General features: G+C 36.8%; 1 protein-coding gene across 1 annotated transcript in view; it reads left to right on the top strand.

The window, feature by feature from the left end:
* Window positions 1-457: 457 nt before the first annotated feature.
* Window positions 458-20,647, top strand: part of TRIQK (triple QxxK/R motif containing) — a gene marked incomplete at both ends in the record, with an annotated part of 51,700 nt that continues 31,510 nt past the window's right edge. The window contains one exon of the mRNA XM_079722342.1: window positions 458-518. Within this exon, the coding sequence (XP_079578468.1) occupies window positions 458-518 (61 nt within the window). The remainder of the gene's footprint in view (window positions 519-20,647) is intronic.

The raw sequence follows: 20,647 nt of genomic DNA, 5'->3' as shown, positions 1-20,647 counted from the left end.
GAAGGGGCTTCCTAATGTGTGGAAACCTTTCCTCCTTCACAGCTCCCTCCCACTGGTGCAGGTCCCATCCCTATTCTTTTGTCTCTGTTTTTTCTTTTTTCTTTTGCCCTACTCAGGTACGTGAGGAGTTTCTTGCCTTTTGGGACGTCTGAGGTCTTCTGCCGGCATTCAGTAGTGTTCTGTAGGAGTTGTTCCACATGTAGATGTATTTCTGATGTATTTGTTGGGAGGAAGGTGATCTCCACGTCTTACTCCTCTGCCATCTTGAAGGTGTCTCGAATTTCATATTCTTTACCAATATCTAATGGGAAGAAGTCAAATGCATTTTTACCTGTTGCTTTAAAAATAGATTTTGTGAAGTAAATTATTTCTGAGGTTTGTAGATAGTTCTTTTGATTTTTTTTGACTTCATCATAATTATTTTCTTTCTTTGCAGCAGGCATTTTGGAGATCAAAGATGGGGAGAAAAGATGCCTCCACTATAAAACTTCCTGTTGATCAGTACAGAAAGCAAATTGGTAAGCAATGAATTCCCTTTGATACGTTCTTGTGAATTCAGATGAAGAAAAAAAGCAATTATGTGTGATATTAAGAAAATAACTTTTCCCTAATACATATGATGCACAGAATATGAATAACAAAGGACTGCACAGAATTTTTAAGGAACAAAAATCAGTGCAGCCCTGTTTACCTCTGAAGAAATACCTTGTTTGTACTTATGATTTTTCAAGGCTCTTTTAGATTTTATTAATTTGGTAAAGCAAAAATACTTTTATTGTTATTCTTAAGGCAAGATGCTTGTGTATAATCAGTATTTTTAATATTAACATCTGTTTAATTATTTATTTTTATCCTTATAAATATTTCAATTCTTTTGACTCTTAGTGGCAATAATGTGATAACCTCAAGATTCTCCATTAAAATTTTAACTTTGTAAAATGGTGGACTAGAGAGAAGTCCAGTCAACAGCAAGGGAAGATACCAGAAGCTTCCCTGTATTAGACTATGCTCTAGGTACAGGATTTCCTACCCAATCTTTTCAAGGAGGCATGGAGTATTTACAAAAAATTACCTCCATACTACGTCACAAACCAAGTCCCTTCAATATTAAAGAATAAGTATCCTGCAACCACAACTTTGAACAAAGTATAGTAAATTAGAAATCAGTTGGAAGCCAAAACATTAATTTCCCCTTCCCCATCCCCTACCCTCTCTTCTTACATGTTCCTTCCTGTTGCCACCTGTTCCCATTCTTTTGGAAGTTAAAATAATAATCATAATAATAATCTTAATTATAAAACCTCTTCTAAATAACTGACAGATAAACAAAGAGGTTACAATACAAGTCAGAAAATAGGTAGAAGTAATTGATAACAATAGAGTATATACCTGTTTTATGAATATGATACATAAGGTACACTCCATAAGGGAAAAGATGTTTGTGCAAAACACAGGAGATGAAAACAAAGTGAAAAGTATTTAAAATATGTAACCAATTAAAAATTTACATGTAGAAAAATAAAGCCCTACTATAAATAAAATAATCTGGAAGTCTAATAGTAAAATGGGCAAAAAATATGAGCAGACAATTCATAAAAGAGGAAATCAAAATACACAAATAAAACCAAACAACTATTACAATAAAAAATGCAATCAAAAGAATCTTATGAACGATTTAACTCACCTAACTGATGGATAATGCAAATTTAAAAACTATTTCTGACTGTATTATTTCTTAGGAGAAGGTTTATGATATTTCTTTTGTATATATCTTCCTCCACTTATAGGATGCAGCATGAGTAAATAGTGTGGGTTGTTATATTATTTATGTGTTTAAACAGAAGGACTGACTTACCAGATTGAAGTTTGATCAAATGGGATGTGCTAAACCACATAAAGAATAACCATATTGGGGATCAATCCACATCCAACTCTTAAATAAACAATTCTTAGAATTTTGACAAGTGTATATATTCATGTAACCACATATGCCAATCAAAATATAGAACACTTCCATCTTCTCAGATAGTTCTAGTCAGTCCTTACCCACACCCCCCATATGCAACCACTGTTCTGATTTCTATCATCACTGATGACAGAAAAATAAAATAAAGCATCAGCTAAGATTTTTATTGAAATTGAATTGTATCTAATGATCAATTTTTGAGAATAGACACCCTAAAAATCTAAAGTATTCTGTTCTATAAACATTGCATATCTTTCCTTTGATTTAGTTCCATTCATATATATAAGAGCCAAGAAAGAATAAGACAGAGAAAGTAATATAATTGTAAAGTCTCAGCCCTCTTCTTTTTTTTTTTTTTTTTGGCTGTACTTGGGCCTCTCACTGTTGTGGCCTCTCCCGTTGCGGAGCACAGGCTCCGGACGTGCAGGCTCAGCGGCCATGGCTCACGGGCCCAGCCGCTCTGCGGCATGTGGGATCTTCCCAGACCGGGGCACGAACCCACATCCCCTGCATCGGCAGGCGGACTCCCAACCACTGCGCCACCAGGGAAGCCCTCAGGCCTCTTCTTATACTAAATTGTTCTGAGGATTCTGTGTTATGCATTATGTTCCCATATAGAGTTCTCTTTCCTGTTTCACTTCCTCTTGAAAATATAAGCAGGCACAAGATATACCCTTCTCAGAGAATGCTTGTGAGATCCATAAAAAGTGTTAGAGCAGTTTATAAAGTAGAGTGTTGCATGGACATGAGTTATCCTGGGTAAACTTTGCAAATACAGTAATCATGATCAAACAAAATATATTAAAATTAAAATAGCGAGAGTATACTTTTGTTTACTCTTTTTAAGGATAATGTACTGCAGTGTTTAGATTTTCATGTATATAATATAGAATAATATAGTAATATTATATAAGTAATAATAATAATATGTAAGATTTTGTAAAGACAGAGAAAAAAGCGAAATAGAAAATATATTAATTAGTTAATTAATTAGGATATTAACTAATTTGAGAATTTTCTGAAGAAAATATTTTTTTTCTCACTTAATGTGTCAGAGTTAGAAAGTACCAGAAGCCTCAACTCATACTAATGATGATAGATGATCTATCACCGACATTGTCTTCCTTACATGGAGTTCTATGTAGACGTTTTCCCAGATATGATCCAAAATGTGAGGAGGGAATAAAGCAGCTAGAATTATTTTAAGAAGATATTTCAGTATTGGTGGTAAAAAACAAAGTACAAATAGCATATAAACTGAGTATCACAGTGTTTTTTTTTTAATATTCAAGCTGTTAGTAAGCTAATTTAGATTGCTAATAAAGTTTCACAATAAATAGAGGTGTTGTATGTGTGCAGTGTTCACTTGTTACTAAATCTCATTTATTTATGTAATTTTTGTATGGTCAGTCAGTAACTGTACATGGCAAAACCAGTGCCATTTTTGAATGATGATTTCAATATCACTGGTTAATATTTGTCTTCCACTAAAAGTTTTGCCTTTTAAATTATGTAGTAAATGACAGTGATTAATGGCTTTCACAAAAAGCCTTTCTTACAATAGTCTTTGCTCAGGTAAGAATCAAATGAGCTGACACTGTGACTGGAAACACCTCGTAGATAGAGAATTTCACATTAAATGGACACTACATTAATTACTGTATCATTATTTGAAATGTGTAGTGAACTGAGATGGAATACCCTTCTCACTTTCAAGGCAGTATACTAAGAAAAATTGAATATTCTGAAATATTGCTGACTGCAAGGGGAAATAAATTGGTTTGGGCCTTACATTTCTTCAGAAATAATGTTTTAAAAATAGAGAGTGTGAGACTGGCTAATATTACATGTATTATTCTAGAGATAAATTATTTCAAAATTGGAAAAGAATAGAATTTTTAAAACTTCTAACATAATTAAGATATTTTATAAATACATATTATTAAATATATGAGGCCAAATAATACATGCGCTAGGTAAATCATACAAAAATTATATCTAATTTACTTATAAATTCCTATTTTCTTATATAACAGAAGTATTATAGGCATCTTGTGCCACGCACATCTTATTTCATCCTCATAGTAGTCCTATAGGAGCTTCATTGTTTACAGATCAGGAAAATACAGCACAGATGGGTTAAAGAACTTTCTCAAGGTGCTACATTTGGTAAGAGGCAGAGCCAGGATTCCATTCCAAGAAACTGACCACAGAATCCCTTCACTATACTGCTTCCCTGGGGCCAAAGACTATATTAGGTACTGGCAGATGCAAAAATAATTAAGTCATAAGATCTGAGTTCATGGAATTAGCAGTATAATAGCACTATGGCTATTATGACTGTCTGAGGAAACTCTGCTCATAATTTAGAAATACAATGTCCAAAATAAATTCTGGTATTTCTTAATTCTCTCTATATTTTTAAAAGTCCTAATGTTATTATTGTGGTTTATTTACTAAAAATTCATATATAACGTTGTACGTATTTACTATTTCCTCTATTCCTAATTCTGTTTTATGTCCCAGACCTTCTATCTAAAATCATTTTCTTTTGTGCCTGGTAGACATAATTTTTTAGAATTTCCTAGAATATATGCCTACTTGTGGCAATTTCTCAGTTTCTTTTTTTAAAAACTGATACTGATATGCCATTATTTCTGAAATATGTTATCTCTCACTATTGAATTTGTATTTGGATGGTTTTGTTTTTATTTCATTGTGTGTTCTTTCAATATATTAAAATATCACTCCTTTTCATTTTGTCTATTGTTTTTACTCCTAGGAACTCAATCTAAATGTTACTTCTTTAAAAATAATCAATTTTTTTAACCTCCTTTTAAGATTTTCTGTGTCTTTGGATTTCTGCAGTTTCAGTAAGATGAGTCCAAGTATAGGTTTGACTTCATTTATTCTATTTGGGGTTTACTGGGCTTCCTATTGCTGTAGATTCATTTTCTTAAATATGTTCTTGAAAATTCTTATCCATTGTTTCCTGAAAATATTACCCCAGTTTCATTCTTTTTCTCTAATTTTTGGCAAATACCAGATATTCTATTGCTGTACAATAGAAAGGTGCATTTTCAGCTTTACTAAATGCTGGTAAATTACTCTCTAAAGTGGATGCACTCACTATTTTACAGTCACAGAAATGATGTAAAATGTTGTCTATTTCTCCATATTCTTTGTTATTTTCAGACTTAAAATTTTTGCCCATCTCATAAAAATGAAACTATTCATTCTTATTTTAGTTTTCATTTTATTACTTACTAAGATTAATCATCTAATATGTTTATTGATCTTTTGATTTCTCTCTTTCACAAATCTATTGCTGCCATTTTTCTTTTTCTATTTTTGTGTGTGAGTACACTTTTAACTACTATTCTTTTCTTTCATTCTTTTTTCATCTGTTAATAGATCTATATTTTCTTGAACCAATTTGTGTAACATCCTGGGATGAAGCTGAATGAAATCTACTGAGTTGCTTTTCTCTCATTGCATTGTTTCATTTCTTTATTTTTTTAAATTTTTTAAAAAATTTCTTTATTAGATTCTGCTTTATAACAAAGTGAATCAGTCATACATATACATCTGTTCCCACATCCCTTCCCTCTTGTGTCTCCCTCCCTCCCACCCTCCCCATCCCACCCCTCCAGGCAGTCACAAAGCACCGAGCTGATCTCCCTGTGCTATGCAGCTGCTTCCCACTATCTATCTACCTTACGTTTGGTACTGTATATATGTCCATGCCTCTCTTTCGCTTTGTCACAGCTTACCCTTCCCCCTCCCCATATCCTCAAGTCCATTCTCAAGTAGGTCTATGTCTTTATTCCTGTTTTACCCCTAGGTTCTTCATTACATTTTTTTTTAATTCCATATATATGTGTTAGCATACGGTATTTGTCTTTCTCTTTCTGACTTACTTCACTCTGTATGACAGGCTCTAGGTCTATCCACCTCATTACAAATAGCTCAGTTTCGTTTCTTTTTATGGCTGAGTAATATTCCATTGTATATATGTGCCACATCTTCTTTATCTATTCATCCGATGATGGACACTTAGGTTGTTTCCAGCTCCGGGCTATTGTGAATAGAGCTGCAATGAACATTTTGGTACATGTCTCTTTTTGAATTATGGTTTTCTCAGGGTATATGCCTAGTAGTGGGATTGCTGGGTCATATGGTAGTTCTATTTGTAATTTTTTAAGGAACCTCCATACTGTTCTCCATAGTGGCTGTACCAATTCACATTCCCACCAGCAGTGCAAGAGTGTTCCCTTTTCTCCACACCCTCTCCAGCATTTATTGTTTCTAGATTTCTTGATGATGGCCATTCTGACTGGTGTGAGATGATATCTCATTGTAGTTTTGATTTGCATTTCTCTAATGATTAATGATGTTGAGCATTCTTTCATGTGTTTGTTGGCAGTCTGTATATCTTCTTTGGAGAAATGTCTATTTAGGTCTTCTGCCCATTTTAGGATTAGGTTGTTTGGTTTTTTGCTATTGAGCTGCATGAACTGCTTATAAATTTTGGAGATTAATCCTTTGTCAGTTGCTTCATTTGCAAATATTTTCTCCCATTCTGAGGGTTGTCATTTGGTCTTCCTTATGGTTTCCTTTGCTGTGCAAAAGCTTTGAAGTTTCATTAGGTCCCATTTGTTTATCTTTGTTTTTATTTCCATTTCTCTAGGAGGTGGGTCCAAAAGGATCTTGCTGTGATTTATGTCATAGAGTGATCTGCCTATGTTTTCCTCTAAGAGTTTGATAGTTTCTGGCCTTACATTTAGGTCTTTAATCCATTTTGAGCTTATTTTTGTGTATGGTGTTAGGGAATGATCTCATCTCATACTTTTACATGTACCTGTCCAGTTTTCCCAGCACAACTTATTGAAGAGGCTGTCCTTTCTCCACTGTACATTCCTGCCTCCTTTATCAAAGATAAGTTGGCCATATGTGTGTGGGTTTATCTCTGGGCTTTCTAACCTGTTCCATTGATCTATCTTTCCGTTTTTGTGCCAGTACCACACTCTCTTGATTACTGTAGCTTTGTAGTATAGTCTGAAGTCAGGGAGCCTGATTCCTGCAGCTCCGTTTTTCATTCTCAAGATTGCTTTGGCTATTCGGGGTCTTTTGTTTCTCCAAACAAATTTTGAAATTTTTTGTTCTAGTTCTGTGAAAACTGCCAGTGGTAGATTGATAGGGATTTCATTGAATCTGTAGATTGCTTTGGGTAGTGGAGTCATTTTCACAATGTTGATTCTTCCAATCCAAGAACATGGTATATCTCTCCATCTATTTGTATCATCTTTAATTTCTTTCATCAGTGTCTTATAATTTTCTGCATACAGCTCTTTTGTCTCCTTAGGTAGGCTTATTCCTAGATATTTTATTCTTTTTGTTACAATGGTAAATGGGAGTGTTTTCTTGATTTCATTTTCAGATTTTTCATCATTAGTGTACAGGAATGCCAGAGATTTCTGTGCATTAATTTTGTATCCTGCCACTTTACCAAATTCATTAATTAGCTCTAGTAGTTTTCTGGTAGTATCTTTAGGATTCTCTATGTAGAGTATCATGTCATCTGCAAACAGTGACAGCTTTACTTCTTCTTTTCCTATTTGGATTCCTTTTATTTCCTTTTCTTCTCTGATTGCTGTGGCTAAAACTTCCAAAACTAAGTTGAATAAGAGTGGTGAGAGTGGGCAGCCTTGTCTTGTTCCTGATCTTAGTGGAAATGGTTTCACTTTTTCACCATTGAGGACAATGTTGGCTGTGGGTTTGTCATATATGGCCTTTATTATGTTGAGGAAAGTTCCCTCTATGCCTACTTTCTGCAGGGTTTTTATCATAAATGGATGTTGAATTTTGTCAAAAGCTTTCTCCGCATCTATTGAGATGATCATATGGTTTTTCTTCTTCAATTTGTTAATATGGTGTATCACATTGATTGATTTGCGTATATTGAAGAATCCTTGCATTCCTGGAATAAACCCCACTTGATCATGGTGTATGATCCTTTTAATGTGCTGTTGGATTCTGTTTGCTAGTATTGTGTTGAGGATTTTTGCATATATGTTCATCAGTGATATTTTCCTCTAGTTTTCTTTCTTTGTGACATCCTTGCCTGGTTTTGGTATCAAGGTGATGGTGGCCTCGTAGAATGAGTTTGGGAGTGTTCCTCCCTCTGCTATATTTTGGAAGAGTTTGAGAAGGATAGGTGTTAGCTCTTCTCTAAATGTTTGATAGAATTCGCCTCTGAAGCCATTTGGTCCTGGGCTTTTGTTTTTTGGAAGATTTTTAATCACAGTTTCAATTTCAGTGCTTGTGATTGATCTATTCATATTTTCTCTTTCTTCCTGATTCAGTCTTGGCAGGTTGTGCATTTCTAGAAATTTGTCCATTTCTTCCAGATTGTCCATTTTATTGGCATAGAGTTTCTTGTAGTAATCTCTCATGATCTTTTGTATTTCTTCAGTGTCAGTTGTTACTTCTCCTTTTTCATTTCTAATTCTATTGATTTGAGTCTTCTCCCTTTTTTTCTTGATGAGTCTGGCTAATGGTTTTTCAATTTTGTTTATCTTCTCAAAGAACCAGCTTTTAGTTTTATTAATCATTGCTATCATTTCCTTCATTTCTTTTTCATTTATTTCTGATCTGATCTTTATGATTTCTTTCCTTCTGCTCACTTTGGGGGTTTTTTGTTCTTCTTTCTCTAATTGCTTTAGGTGCAGGGTCAGGTTGTTTACTTGAGATGTTTCCTGTTTCTTAAGATGGGATTGTATTGCTATAAACTTCCCCCTTATAACTGCTTTTGCTGCGTCCCATAGGTTTTGCATCGTCGTGTCTCCATTGTCTTTTGTTTCTAGGTATTTTTTTTATTTCCTCTTTGATTTCTTCAGTGATCACTTCGTTATTGAGTAGTGTATTGTTTAGCCTCCATGTGTTTGTATTTTTTACAGATCTTTTCCTGTAATTGATGTCTAGTCTCATAGCATTGTAGTTGGAAAAGATACTTGATACAATTTTAATTTTCTTAAATTTACCGAGGCTTGATTTGTAACCCAAGATATGATCTATCCTGGAGAATATTCCATGAACATTTGAGAAAAATGTGTATTCTGTTGTTTTTGGATGGAATGTCCTATAAATATCAATTAAGTCCAACTTGTTTAATGTATCATTTAAAGCTTGTGTTTCCTTATTTATTTTCATTTTGGATGATCTGTCCATTGGTGAAAGTGGGGTGTTAAAGTCCCCTAGTCTGAATGTATTACTGTCGATTTCCCCTTTTATGGCTGTTAGTATATGCCTTATGTATTGAGGTGCTCCTATGTTGGGTGCATAAATATTTACAATTGTCATATCTTCTTCTTGGATCTATCCCTTTATCATTATGTAGTGTCCTTCTTTGTCTCTTCTAATAGTCTTTATTTTAAAGTCTATTTTGTCTGATATGAGAATTGCTACTCCAGCTTTCTTTTGATTTCCATTTGCATGGAATATCTTTTTCCATCCCCTTACTTTCAGTCTGTATGTGTCTCTAGATCTGAAGTGGGTCTCTTGTAGACAGCATATATATGGGTCTTGTTTTTGTATCCATTCAGCCAATCTGTGTCTTTTGGTGGGAGCATTAAGTCCATTTACATTTAAGGTAATTATTGATATGTATGTTCCTATTCCCATTTCCTTAATTGTTTTGGGTTCATTATTGTAGGTATTTTCCTTCTGTTGTGTTTCTTGCCTAGAGAAGTTCCTTTAGCATTTGTTGTAAAGCTGGTTTTGTGGTGCTGAATTCTCTCAGCTTTTGCTTGTCTGTAAAGGTTTTAATTTCTCCATCAACTCTGAATGAGATCCTTGCTGGGTAGAGTAATCTTGTTTAAGGTTTTTGTCCTTCATCACTTTAATTATGTCCTGCCACTCCCTTCTGGCTTGTAGAGTTTCTGCTGAGAGATCAGCTGTTAACCTGATGGGGATTCCCTTGTGTGTTATGTTGTTTTTCCCTTGCTGCTTTTAATATGATTTCTTTGTGTTTAATTTTTGACAGTTTGATGAATATGTGTCTTGGCATATTTCTCCTTGGATTTATTCTGTATGGGACTCTCTGTGCCTCCTGGACTTGATTAACTTTTCCCTTTCCCATATTAGGGAAGTTTTCAACTATAATCTCTTCAAATATTTTCTCAGTCCCTTTCTTTTTCTCTTCTTCTTATGGAACCCCTATAATTCGAATGTTGGTGCGTTTAATGTTGTCCAGAAGTCTCTGAGACTGTCCTCTGTTCTTTTCATTCTTTTTTCTTTATTTTGCTCTGCATCAGTTATTTCCACTATTTTATCTTCAACCTCACTTATCTGTTCTTCTGCCTCAGTTATTCTGCTATTGATCCCATCTAGAGTATTTTTCATTTCATTTATTATGTTTTTAATCGATGCTTGATTCATCTTTAGTTCTTCTAGGTCCTTGGTAACTGTTTCTTGCATTTTGTCCATTCTATTTCCAAGATTTTGGATCTTGGAAATAGAATCTTGGATCATCTTTACTATCATTATGCTGAATTCTTTTTCAGGTAGACTGCCTATTACCTCTTCATTTGTTAGGTCTGGCAGGTTTTTATCTTGCTCCTTCACCTGCTGTGTGTTTTTCTGTCTTCTCATTTTGCTTATGTTACTGTGTTTGGGGTCTCCTTTTTGCAGGCTGCAGATTCGTATTTCTTGTTGTTTTTGGTGTCTGTCCCCAGTGGCTAAGGTTGTTTCAGTATGTTGTGTAGGCTTCCTGGTGGGGGGGACTAGTAGCTGTGTTCTGGTGGTTGAGGCTCGATCTTGTCTTTCTGGTGGACAGGTCTGGTGGTGTGTTTTGGGGTTCCTGTGGCCTTATTATGTTTTTAGGTAGCCTCTCTGCTAATCGGTGGAGTTGTGTTCCTGTCTTGCTCATTGCTTGGCATAGGGTGACCTGCACTGTAGCTTGCTGGTCGTTGACTGAAGCTGGGTGCTGGTGTTGAGATGGAGTTCTCTGGGAGATTTTCACCACTTGATATTATGTGGAGCTGGGAGGTCTCTTGTGGACCCGTGTCCTGAAGTTGGCTCTCCCACTTCAGAGGCACAGCACTGACTCCTGGCTGCAGGACCAAGAGCCTTTCATCTACCCGGCTCAGAATAAAAGGGAGAAAAAGTAGAAAGAAAGAATTAGTAGAAGAAAGAAAGAGAGAAAGAAAGGAAGAAGGAAAGGAAGGAACGAAGGAAGGAAGAAAGAAAGGAGGGAGGGAGGGAGGACAGAAAGAAAGAAAGAAAGGAGGGAGGGGGCTTCCCTGGTGGCGCAGTGGTTGAGAGTCCGCCTGCCGATGCAGGGGACAGGGGACACGCGTTCGTGCCCCGGTCTGGGAAGATCCCACATGCCGCGGAGCGGCTGGACCCGTGAGCCATGGCCGCTGAGCCTGCGCGTCCGGAGCCTGTGCTCCGCAACGGGAGAGGCCACAACAGTTAGAGGCCCGTGTACAGCAAAAAAAAAAAAAAAAAAAAAAGAAAGGAGGGAGGGAGGGAGGAAGGAAAGAAAAAGAAGGAGTGAAAGGAAGAAGGGAGGGAGGGAGGGAGGAAGGAAAGAAAAAGAAAGAGTGAAAGGAAGAAGGGAGGGAGGGAGGAAGGAAAGAAAGAGAGAAAGAAAGAAAGGAGGGGCGGCAGGAGGGAGGGAGGAAGGGAAGGTAGGATAAAAAGAAAGAGAGCAGATAAAGTAAAATAGAATAAAGTATAAAGTATAGTAGTGTTATTAAAATTAAAAAGTAATTATTGAAAAAAAATGGACAGATAGAACCCTGGGACATATGGTGGAAGCAAATCTATACAGAGAAAATCTCACACAGAAGCATACACATACACATTCACAAAAAGAGAACAGGGGGTAAAAAATCGAAAATCTTGCTCTCAAAGTCCACCTCCTCAATTTGGGATAATTCGTTGTAAAAAGAGGAAAAGGGGAAGAATCTTAAAGCTTGTCCTCAAAGTCCACCTCCTCAATTTGGGATGATTCGCTGTCCATTCATGCACTCCACAGACGCAGGGCACATCAAGCGGGCTGTGGAGCTTTAATCCGCTGCCTCTGAGGCTGCACAGAGAGATTTCCCTGTCTCTTCTCTGCTCTCACAGCTCCCGGGTCTCAGCCTTGGACCTGGCCCCGCCTCTACACCTCGGTCGCCGGAGGGCATCCGTTCTTTGCTCAGACAGGACGGGTTTAAAGGAGCTGCTGATTCAGGGGCTCTGGCTCACTCAGGCCGAGGGGAGGGAGGGGCACGCAGTGCGGGGCGGGCCTGCGGCGGCATAGGTCAGCGTGACGTTGCACCAGGCCGAGGTGCTCCATGCGCTTTCCCAGGGAAGCGGTCCCTGGGTTCCATGACCCGGGCAGTGACGGGCTGTACAGGCTCCCCGGAAGGGGGGTTGGACAGTGACCTGCGGTCACACACAGGCCTTGTGGCGGCGGCAGCAGCAGCCCCAGCGTCCCACGCCCGTGTCCGGGGTCCGCGCCTTTAGCCGCGGCTCGCGCCCGTCTCTGGAGCTTCTTTAAGCATCACTCTTAATGCCCTCTCCTCGCGCACCAGGAAACAAAGGGGAAGAAAAAGTCTCTTGCCTCTTCGGCAGCTCCAGACCCTTTTCCCGGACTCCCTCCGGGCTAGCCGTGGTGCACTAACCCCTTCAGGCTCTCTTTCTGCCGCCAGCCCCAGTCCTCTCCCTGCGCTCCGACTGAAACCCGATACCCGAGCCTCAGCTCCCAGGCCCGCCCGCCCCGGCGGCCGAGCAGACAAGCCTCTCGGGCTGGCGTGTGCCTGAGGGCACCGATCCTCTGTGCAGGAATCTCTCCGCTTTGCCCTCCACACCCCTGTTGCTGTGCTCTCCTCCGCTACTCTGAAGCTTTCCCGAAGCTTTCCCCCTCCGCCACCTGCAGTCTCCGCCCTCGAAGGGGCTTGTAGTGTGTAGAAACCTTCCCTCCTTCACGGCTCCCTCCCACTGGTGCAGGTCCCGTCCATATCCTATTGTCTCTGTTTATTCTTTTTTTCTTTTGACCTACCCAGGTATGTGGGGAGTTTCTTGCCTTTTGGGGGGTCTGAGGTCTTCTGTCAGCGTTCAGTAGGTGTTCTGTTGGAGTTGTTCCACGTGTAGATGAATTTCTGATGTATCTGTGGGGAGGAAGGTGATCTCCGCGTCTTACTCTTCCGCCATCTTCCTGTTCCCCCCCCCATTTCTTTATTTATACTGATAATAATTCTCTGTTACTTTATTCCATTATCCAATTTGCTTCTTGCTTTGGAAATACCTTACTTGTTTAGTTACTATAGCTTTTATACTTTTATACTTTTTTTATATTCTTTAAAATGGTAGAACAAATACTCACCCTTATTTGTTGTTTTTAAAACATATCAACTACTCTTTGTCCACTATCTGCTCATGTGAATTTTAAAATTAACTTTAAATAGTCATGAAAAAGGCCACTGGTAGTCAAATTTGAATTCCATGGGGTTTGTAGATTACTTTGTGTAGAATTTATGTCTTTATATGTGAAAATTCATATCAATTTTATCTTTTGAAATGATCATATGGATGGTAAACTCAATACATTTTTATTATTTTCTATATAAAGATATTGAGTATTTTTTAGCTAAACAGAAGTGATACATAATTTATTTCCTATTATTGCATTATTTTTTTGCTAGTATAAAATTATATTTTGTAATTGGTTCTTGCTGCTATATAAACATGGTAATGAATTTTAATTATTAATCTTGTACTAAGCAACCTGACTGCATTTTATTAGTAGTAATAATAATTTGTAATTTCTCTCGATTTTATAATAAGCATAATTAAATTTTTTTAACCTTTGTATTATATCTTTCATATCTTGTTATGTTGTGTTTTTCAAGTATTGGTATAAATTACTAACTTTTAAAAAAACACTTCAATCGTTTTGCCATTATGTATAATACAGCTCTAGGGTTTTGGTACATACTTGTTGGACTAAGGAAATTCCCCTTTGTTCTTAGTTTGCTAACAGTTTGTTTTTCTTTTGTAAAACAGTAAACTATGTTGAATTTTATGGAATTTTTTTCTGTATCTGTTGGAAGGATATTTTTGTTATTTTGGCAAATTGCATTTATAGATTTTCAAATGTTAAACTATCCTTGCATTACTGATATATATCCTACTTTGTCTTGATATTTTTTAATACACAGCTGAATTTAGCTTACTAATAATTTAAGATTTTTTTTAACATCCTTCTTCATGTGTGAAATCGGCACATAACTTTCCATTCTCTTACCATCTTTGCTCAGTTTTAGTTTCAGAGTCATATAAGATTTCTATAATGAATTGGAGAAATATCTTTTTAATATGCTCCAGGATAGGTTATATAAATTTGGAAATATGACTTTCTGGAATGTTTATAATACTCCGTAGCAAAACCCCTGTCTGAAGCTTTTTAGGTGAGTAGATTTTTAACTACCTTTTTCTCCCATCAGTTAATAGATCTATATACTTTTTTTTTTTTTACATCTTTATTGGAGTATAATTGCTTAACAATGGTGTTTCTGCTTTATAACAAAATGATATACATATACATATGTTCCCATATCCCTTCCCTCTTCCGCCTCCCTCCCACTCTCTCAATCCCACCCCTCCGGGCGGTCACAAAGAACCGAATTGATCTCCCTGTGCTATGCGGCTGCTTCCCACTAGCTATCTACCTTACGTTTGGTAGTGTATATATGTCCATGCCTCACTTTCACTTTGGCACAGCTTACCCATCCCCCTCCCCATATCCTCAAGTCCATTCTCTAGTAGGTCTGTGTCTTTATTCCTGTCTTACCCCTAGGTTCTTCATGACATATTTTTTTCTTCTTAAATTCCAGATATATGTGTTAGCATACGGTATTTGTCTTTCTCTTTCTGACTTACTTCACTCTGTATGACAGGCTCTAAGTCTATCCGCCTCATTACAAATAGCTCAGTTTCGTTTCTTTTTATGGCTGAGTAATATTCCATTGTATATATATGCCACATCTTCTTTATCCATTCATCTGATGATGGACACTTAGGTTGTTTCCAGCTCTGGGCTATTGTGAATAGAGCTGCAATGAACATTTTGGTACATGTCTCTTTTTGAATTATGGTTTTCTCAGGGTATATGCCTAGTAGTGGGATTGCTGGGTCATATGGTAGTTCTATTTGTAGTTTTTTAAGGAACCTCCATACTGTTCTCCATAGTGGCTATACCAATTCACATTCCCACCAGCAGTGCAAGAGTGTTCCCTTTTCTCCACACCCTCTCCAGCATTTATTGTTTCTAGATTTCTTGATGATGGCCATTCTGACTGGTGTGAGATGATATCTCATTGTAGTTTTGATTTGCATTTCTCTAATGATTAATGATGTTGAGCATTCTTTCATGTGTTTGTTGGCAGTCTGTATATCTTCTGTGGAGAAATGACTATTTAGGTCTTCTGCCCATTTTTGGATTGGGTTGTTTGTTTTTTTGCTATTGAGCTGCATGAGCTGCTTATAAATTTTGGAGATTAATCCTTTGTCAGTTGCTTCATTTGCAAATATTTTCTCCCATCCTGAGGCTTGTCTTTTGGTCTTGTTTATGTTTTCCTTTGCTGTGCAAAAGCTTTTAAGTTTCATTAGGTTCCATGTGTTTATTTTTGTCTTTATTTCCATTTCTCTAGGAGGTGGGTTCAAAAGGATCTTGCTGTGATTTATGTCATAGAGTGATCTGCCTATGTTTTCCTCTAAGAGTTTGATAGTTTCTGGCCTTACATTTAGGTCTTTAATCCATTTTGAGCTTATTTTTGTGTATGGTGTTAGGGAGTGATCTAATCTCATACTTTTACATGTCCCTGTTCAGTTTTCCCAGCACCACCTATTGTTGAGGCTGTCCTTTCTCCACTGTACATTCCTGCCTCCTTTATCAAAGATAAGGTGACCATATGTGCGTGGGTTTATCTCTGGGCTTTCTATCCTGTTCCATTGATCTATCTTTCTTTTTTTGTACCAGTACCATACTGTCTTGATTACTGTAGCTTTGTAGTATAGTCTGAAGTCAGGGAGCCTGATTCCTCCAGCTCCATTTTTCGTTCTCAAGATTGCTTTGGCTATTCGGAGTCTTTTGTGTTGCCATACAAATTGTGAAATTTTTTGTTCTAGTTCTGTGAAAACTGCCAGTGGTAGTTTGATAGGGATTGCATTGAACCTGTAGATTGCTTAGGGTAATAGAGTCATTTTCACAATGGTGATTCTTCCAATCCAAGAACATGGTATATCTCTCCATCTATTTGTATCATCTTTAATTTCTTTCATCAGTGTCTTATAAATTTCTGCATATAGGTCTTTTGTCTCCTTAGGTAGGTTTATTCCTAGATATTTTATTCTTTTTGTTTCAATGGTAAATGGGAGTGTTTTCTTGATTTCACTTTCAGACTTTCCATCTTTAGTATATAGGAATGCCATAGATACCTGTGCATTAATTTTGTATCCTGCTACTTTACCAAATTCATTGATTGGCTCTAGTAGTTTTCTGGTAACATCTTTAGGATTCTGTATGTATAGTATCATGTCATCTGCAAACAGTGACAGCTTTACTTCTTCTTTTCCATTTGGATTCCTTTATTTCCTCTTCTTCTCTGATTTCTGTGGCTAAAACTTCCAAATCTATATTGAATAAGAGTGGTGAGAGTGGGCAGCCTTGTCTTGTTCCTGATCTTAGTGGAAATGGTTTCAGTTTTTCACCATTGAGGATGATGTTGGCTGTGGGTTTGTCATATATGGCCTTTATCATGTTGAGGAAAGTTCCTTCTATGCCTACTTTATGCAGGGTTTTTATCATAAATGGGTGTTGAATTTTGTCAAAAGCTTTCTCTGCATCTATTGAGATGATCATATGGTTTTTCTCCTTGAATTTGTTAATATGGTGTATCACGTTGATTGATTTGCGTATATTGAAGAATCCTTGCATTCCTGGAATAAACCCCACTTGATCATGGTGTATGATCCTTTTAATGTGCTGTTGGATTCTGTTTGTGAGTATTTTGTTGAGGATTTTTGCATCTATGTTCATCAGTGTTATTGGCCTGTAGTTTTTTTTTTTGTGACATCCTTGCCTGGTTTTGGTATCAAGGTGATTGTGGCCTCATAGAATGAGTTTGGGAGTGTTCCTCCCTCTGCGATATTTTGGAAGAGTTTGAGAAGGATAGGTGTTAGCTCTTCTCTAAATGTTTGATAGAATTTGCCTGTGAAGCCATCTGGTCCTGGACTTTTGTTTGTTGGAAGAATTTTTATCACAGTTTCAATTGCAGTGCTTGTGATTGGTCTGTTCATATTTTCTATTTCTTCCTGATTCACTCTTGGCAGGTTGTGCAATTCTGAGAATTTGTCCATTTCTTCCAGGTTGTCCATTTTATTGGTGTAGAGTTTCTTGTAGTAATCTCTCATGATCTCTTATATTTCTGTAGTGTCAGTTGTTACTTCTTTTTCATTTCTAATTCTATTGACTTGAGTCTTCTCCCTTTTTTTCTTGATGAGTCTGGCTAATGGTTTTTCAATTGTGTTTATCTTCTCAAAGAACCAGCTTTTAGTTTTATTGACCTTTGCTATCGTTTCCTTCATTTCTTTATCATTTATTTCTGATCTCATTTTTATGATTTCTTTCCTTCTGCTCACTTTGAGGTGTTTTTGTTCTTCTTTCTCTAATTGCTTTAGGTGCACAGTTAGGTTGTTTATTTGAGATGTTTCCTGTTTCTTAAGGTGGGATTGTATTGCTATAAACTTCCCCCTTAGAACAGATTTTGCTGCATCCCATAGGTTTTGGATTGTTGTGTCTCCATTGTCATTTGTTTCTAGGTATTTTTTATTTCCTCTTTGATTTCTTCAGTGAACACTTCGTTATTAAGTAGTGTATTGTTTAGCCTCCATGTGTTTGTATTTTTTACAGATCTTTTCCTGTAATTGATATCTAGTCTCATAGCATTGTGGTCGGAAAAGATACTTGATACAATTTCAATTTTCTTAAATTTACCAAAGCTTGTCTTGTGACCCAAGATATGATCTATCCTGGAGAATGTTCCATGAGCACTTGAGAAAAACGTGCATTCTCTTGTTTTTGGTTGGAATGTCGTATAAATATCAATTAAGTCCATTTTGTTTAATGTATCATTTAAAGCTTGTGTTTCCTTATTTATTTTCATTTTGGATGATTTGTCCATTCGTGGAAGTGGGGTGTTAAAATCCCCTACTCTGAATGTATTACTGTCGATTTTCCCTTTCATGGTTGTTAGTATATGCCTTATGTATTGAGGTGCTCCTATGTTGGGTGTATAAATATTTCCAATTGTTATATCTTCTTCTTGGATCTATCTCTTAATCATTATGTAGTGTCCTTCTTTGTCTCTTCTAGTAGTCTTTATTTTAAAGTCTATTTTGTCTGATATGAGAATTGCTACTCCAGCTTTCTTTTGATTTCCATTTTCATGGAATATCTTTTTCCATCCCCTTACCTTCAGTCTGTATGTGTCTCTAGATCTGAAGTGGGTCTCTTGTAGACAGCATATATATGGGTCTTGTTTTTGTATCCATTCAGCCAATCTGCATCTTTTGGTGGGAGCATTTAATCCATTTACATTTAAGGTAATTATTGATATGTATGTTCCTATTCCCATTTCCTTAATTGTTTTGGGTTCATTATTGTAGGTCTTTTCCTTCTGTTGTGTTTCTTGCCTAGAGAAGTTCCTTTAGCATTTGTTGTAAAGCTGGTTTTGTGGTGCTGAACTCTCTCAGCTTTTGCTTGTCTGTAAACGTTTTAATTTCTCCATGAAGTCTGAATGAGATCCTTGCTGGGTAGAGTAATCTTGGTTGCAGGTTTTTCTCCTTCATCACTTTAAATATGTCCTGCCTGTCCCTTCTGGCTTGCAGAATTTTTGCTGAAAGATCAGCTGTTAACCTGATGGGGATTCCCTTGTGTTTTATTTGTTGTTTTTGCCTTGCTGCTTTTAATATGTTTTCTTTGCATTTAATTTTTGACAGTGATTAATATGTGTCTTGGCATATTTCTCCTTGGGTTTATCCTGTATGGGACTCTCTGTGCCTGCTGGACTTGATTAACTATTTCCTTTCCCATATTAGGGAAGTTTTCAAATATAATCTCTTCAAATATTTTCTCAATCCCTGTCTTTTTCTCTTCTTCTTCTGGAACCGCTGTAATTCAAATGTTGGTGCATTTAATGTTGTCCCAGATGTCTCTGAGACTGTCCTCAGTTCTTTTCATTCTTTTTTCTTTCTTCTGCTGTGCGGTAGTCATTTCCTCTATTTTATCTTCCACCTCACTTATCCGTTCTTCTGCCTCAGTTATTCTGCTATTGATCCCATGTAGAGTATTTTTAATTTCATTAATTGTGTTGTTCATTGTTGCTTGTTTCATCTTTAGTTCTTCTAGGTCCTTGTTAACTGTTTCTTGAATTTTGTCTCTTCTATTTCCATATTTTGGATCATCTTTACTATCATTATTCTGAATTCTTTTTCATGTGGACTGCCTATTTCCTCTTCATTTGTTAGGTCTGGTGAGTTTTTCTCTTGCTCCTTCTCCTGCTGTGTGTTTTTCTGTCTTCTCATTTTGCTTATCTTACTGTGTTTGGAGTCTCCTTTTTTCAGGCTGCAGGTTCGTCGTTCCCATTGTTTTTGGTGTCTGTCCTCAGTGGCTAAGATTGTTTCAGTGGGTTGTCTAGGGTTCCTTCTGGAGGGGACTAGTGCCTGTGTTCTGGTGGATGAAGCTGGATGTTGTCTTTCTGGTGGTCAGGTCCACATTTGGTGCTGTGTTTTGTGTTGTCTGTGGACTTTTTATGATTTTAGGCAGCCTCTGTGCTAATGGGTGGTATTGTGTTCCTGTCTTGCTAGTTGTTTGGCATAGGGTGTCCAACACTGTAGCTTGCTGGTCGTTGAGTGAAGCTGGGTGCTGGTGTTGAGTTGGAGATCTCTGGAAGATTTTCGCCATTTGATATTATGTGGAGCTGGGAGGTCTCTTGTGGACCCGTGTCCTGAAGTTGACTCTCCCACCTCAGAGGCACAGCCCTGACTCCTGGCTGCAGCACCAAGAACCTTTCATCCACACGGCTCCTCAATTTTGGGATGATTCATTGTCTATTTATGTATTCCACAGATGCAGGGTACATCAAGTTGATTGTGGAGCTTTAATCCGCTGCTTCTGAGCTGCTGGGAGAGATATTCTATCTAGAATAGATCTATATTTTCTTCCGCCAATTTGGGTAACATATTCAATGATAAAGTTGAATGGAAAATATCAAATATATTCATAAGCAATTATGCATAAAATTCTCTTAATATTTTAAAATTATAACTGTAATTTCTATTTTTAATTGATGTTATTTAATTTTACTCTATCTCTTTTTTCATCATCACTCAAGATTTGTTTAAATTTTTTAGACATCTTAAAGAATTAGCTTTTGTTACTAGATTTTATTATTTCCTTTTCCATAATTCTACTGTTGTCTCTGATTTCCTTCATTGTAATTCTTTAACTTGTCTCTTTCTTTTATAATTATTTGAGTTTAATTCTTTGCTATTTGCTTTACAAACATTTTTTTACTAATGTATTCATTTAATGGATCAGTTTTTTTCACTACATTATTGGCTCTGTTATAT

The sequence above is a fragment of the Hyperoodon ampullatus genome, assembly GCF_949752795.1.
Source record: "Hyperoodon ampullatus genome assembly, chromosome: 17".
Taxonomy (NCBI): Eukaryota; Metazoa; Chordata; class Mammalia; order Artiodactyla; family Ziphiidae; genus Hyperoodon; species Hyperoodon ampullatus.
The sequence above is the reverse complement of the archived record's forward strand: the minus strand, read 5'-3'. Positions and strand labels throughout refer to the sequence as shown.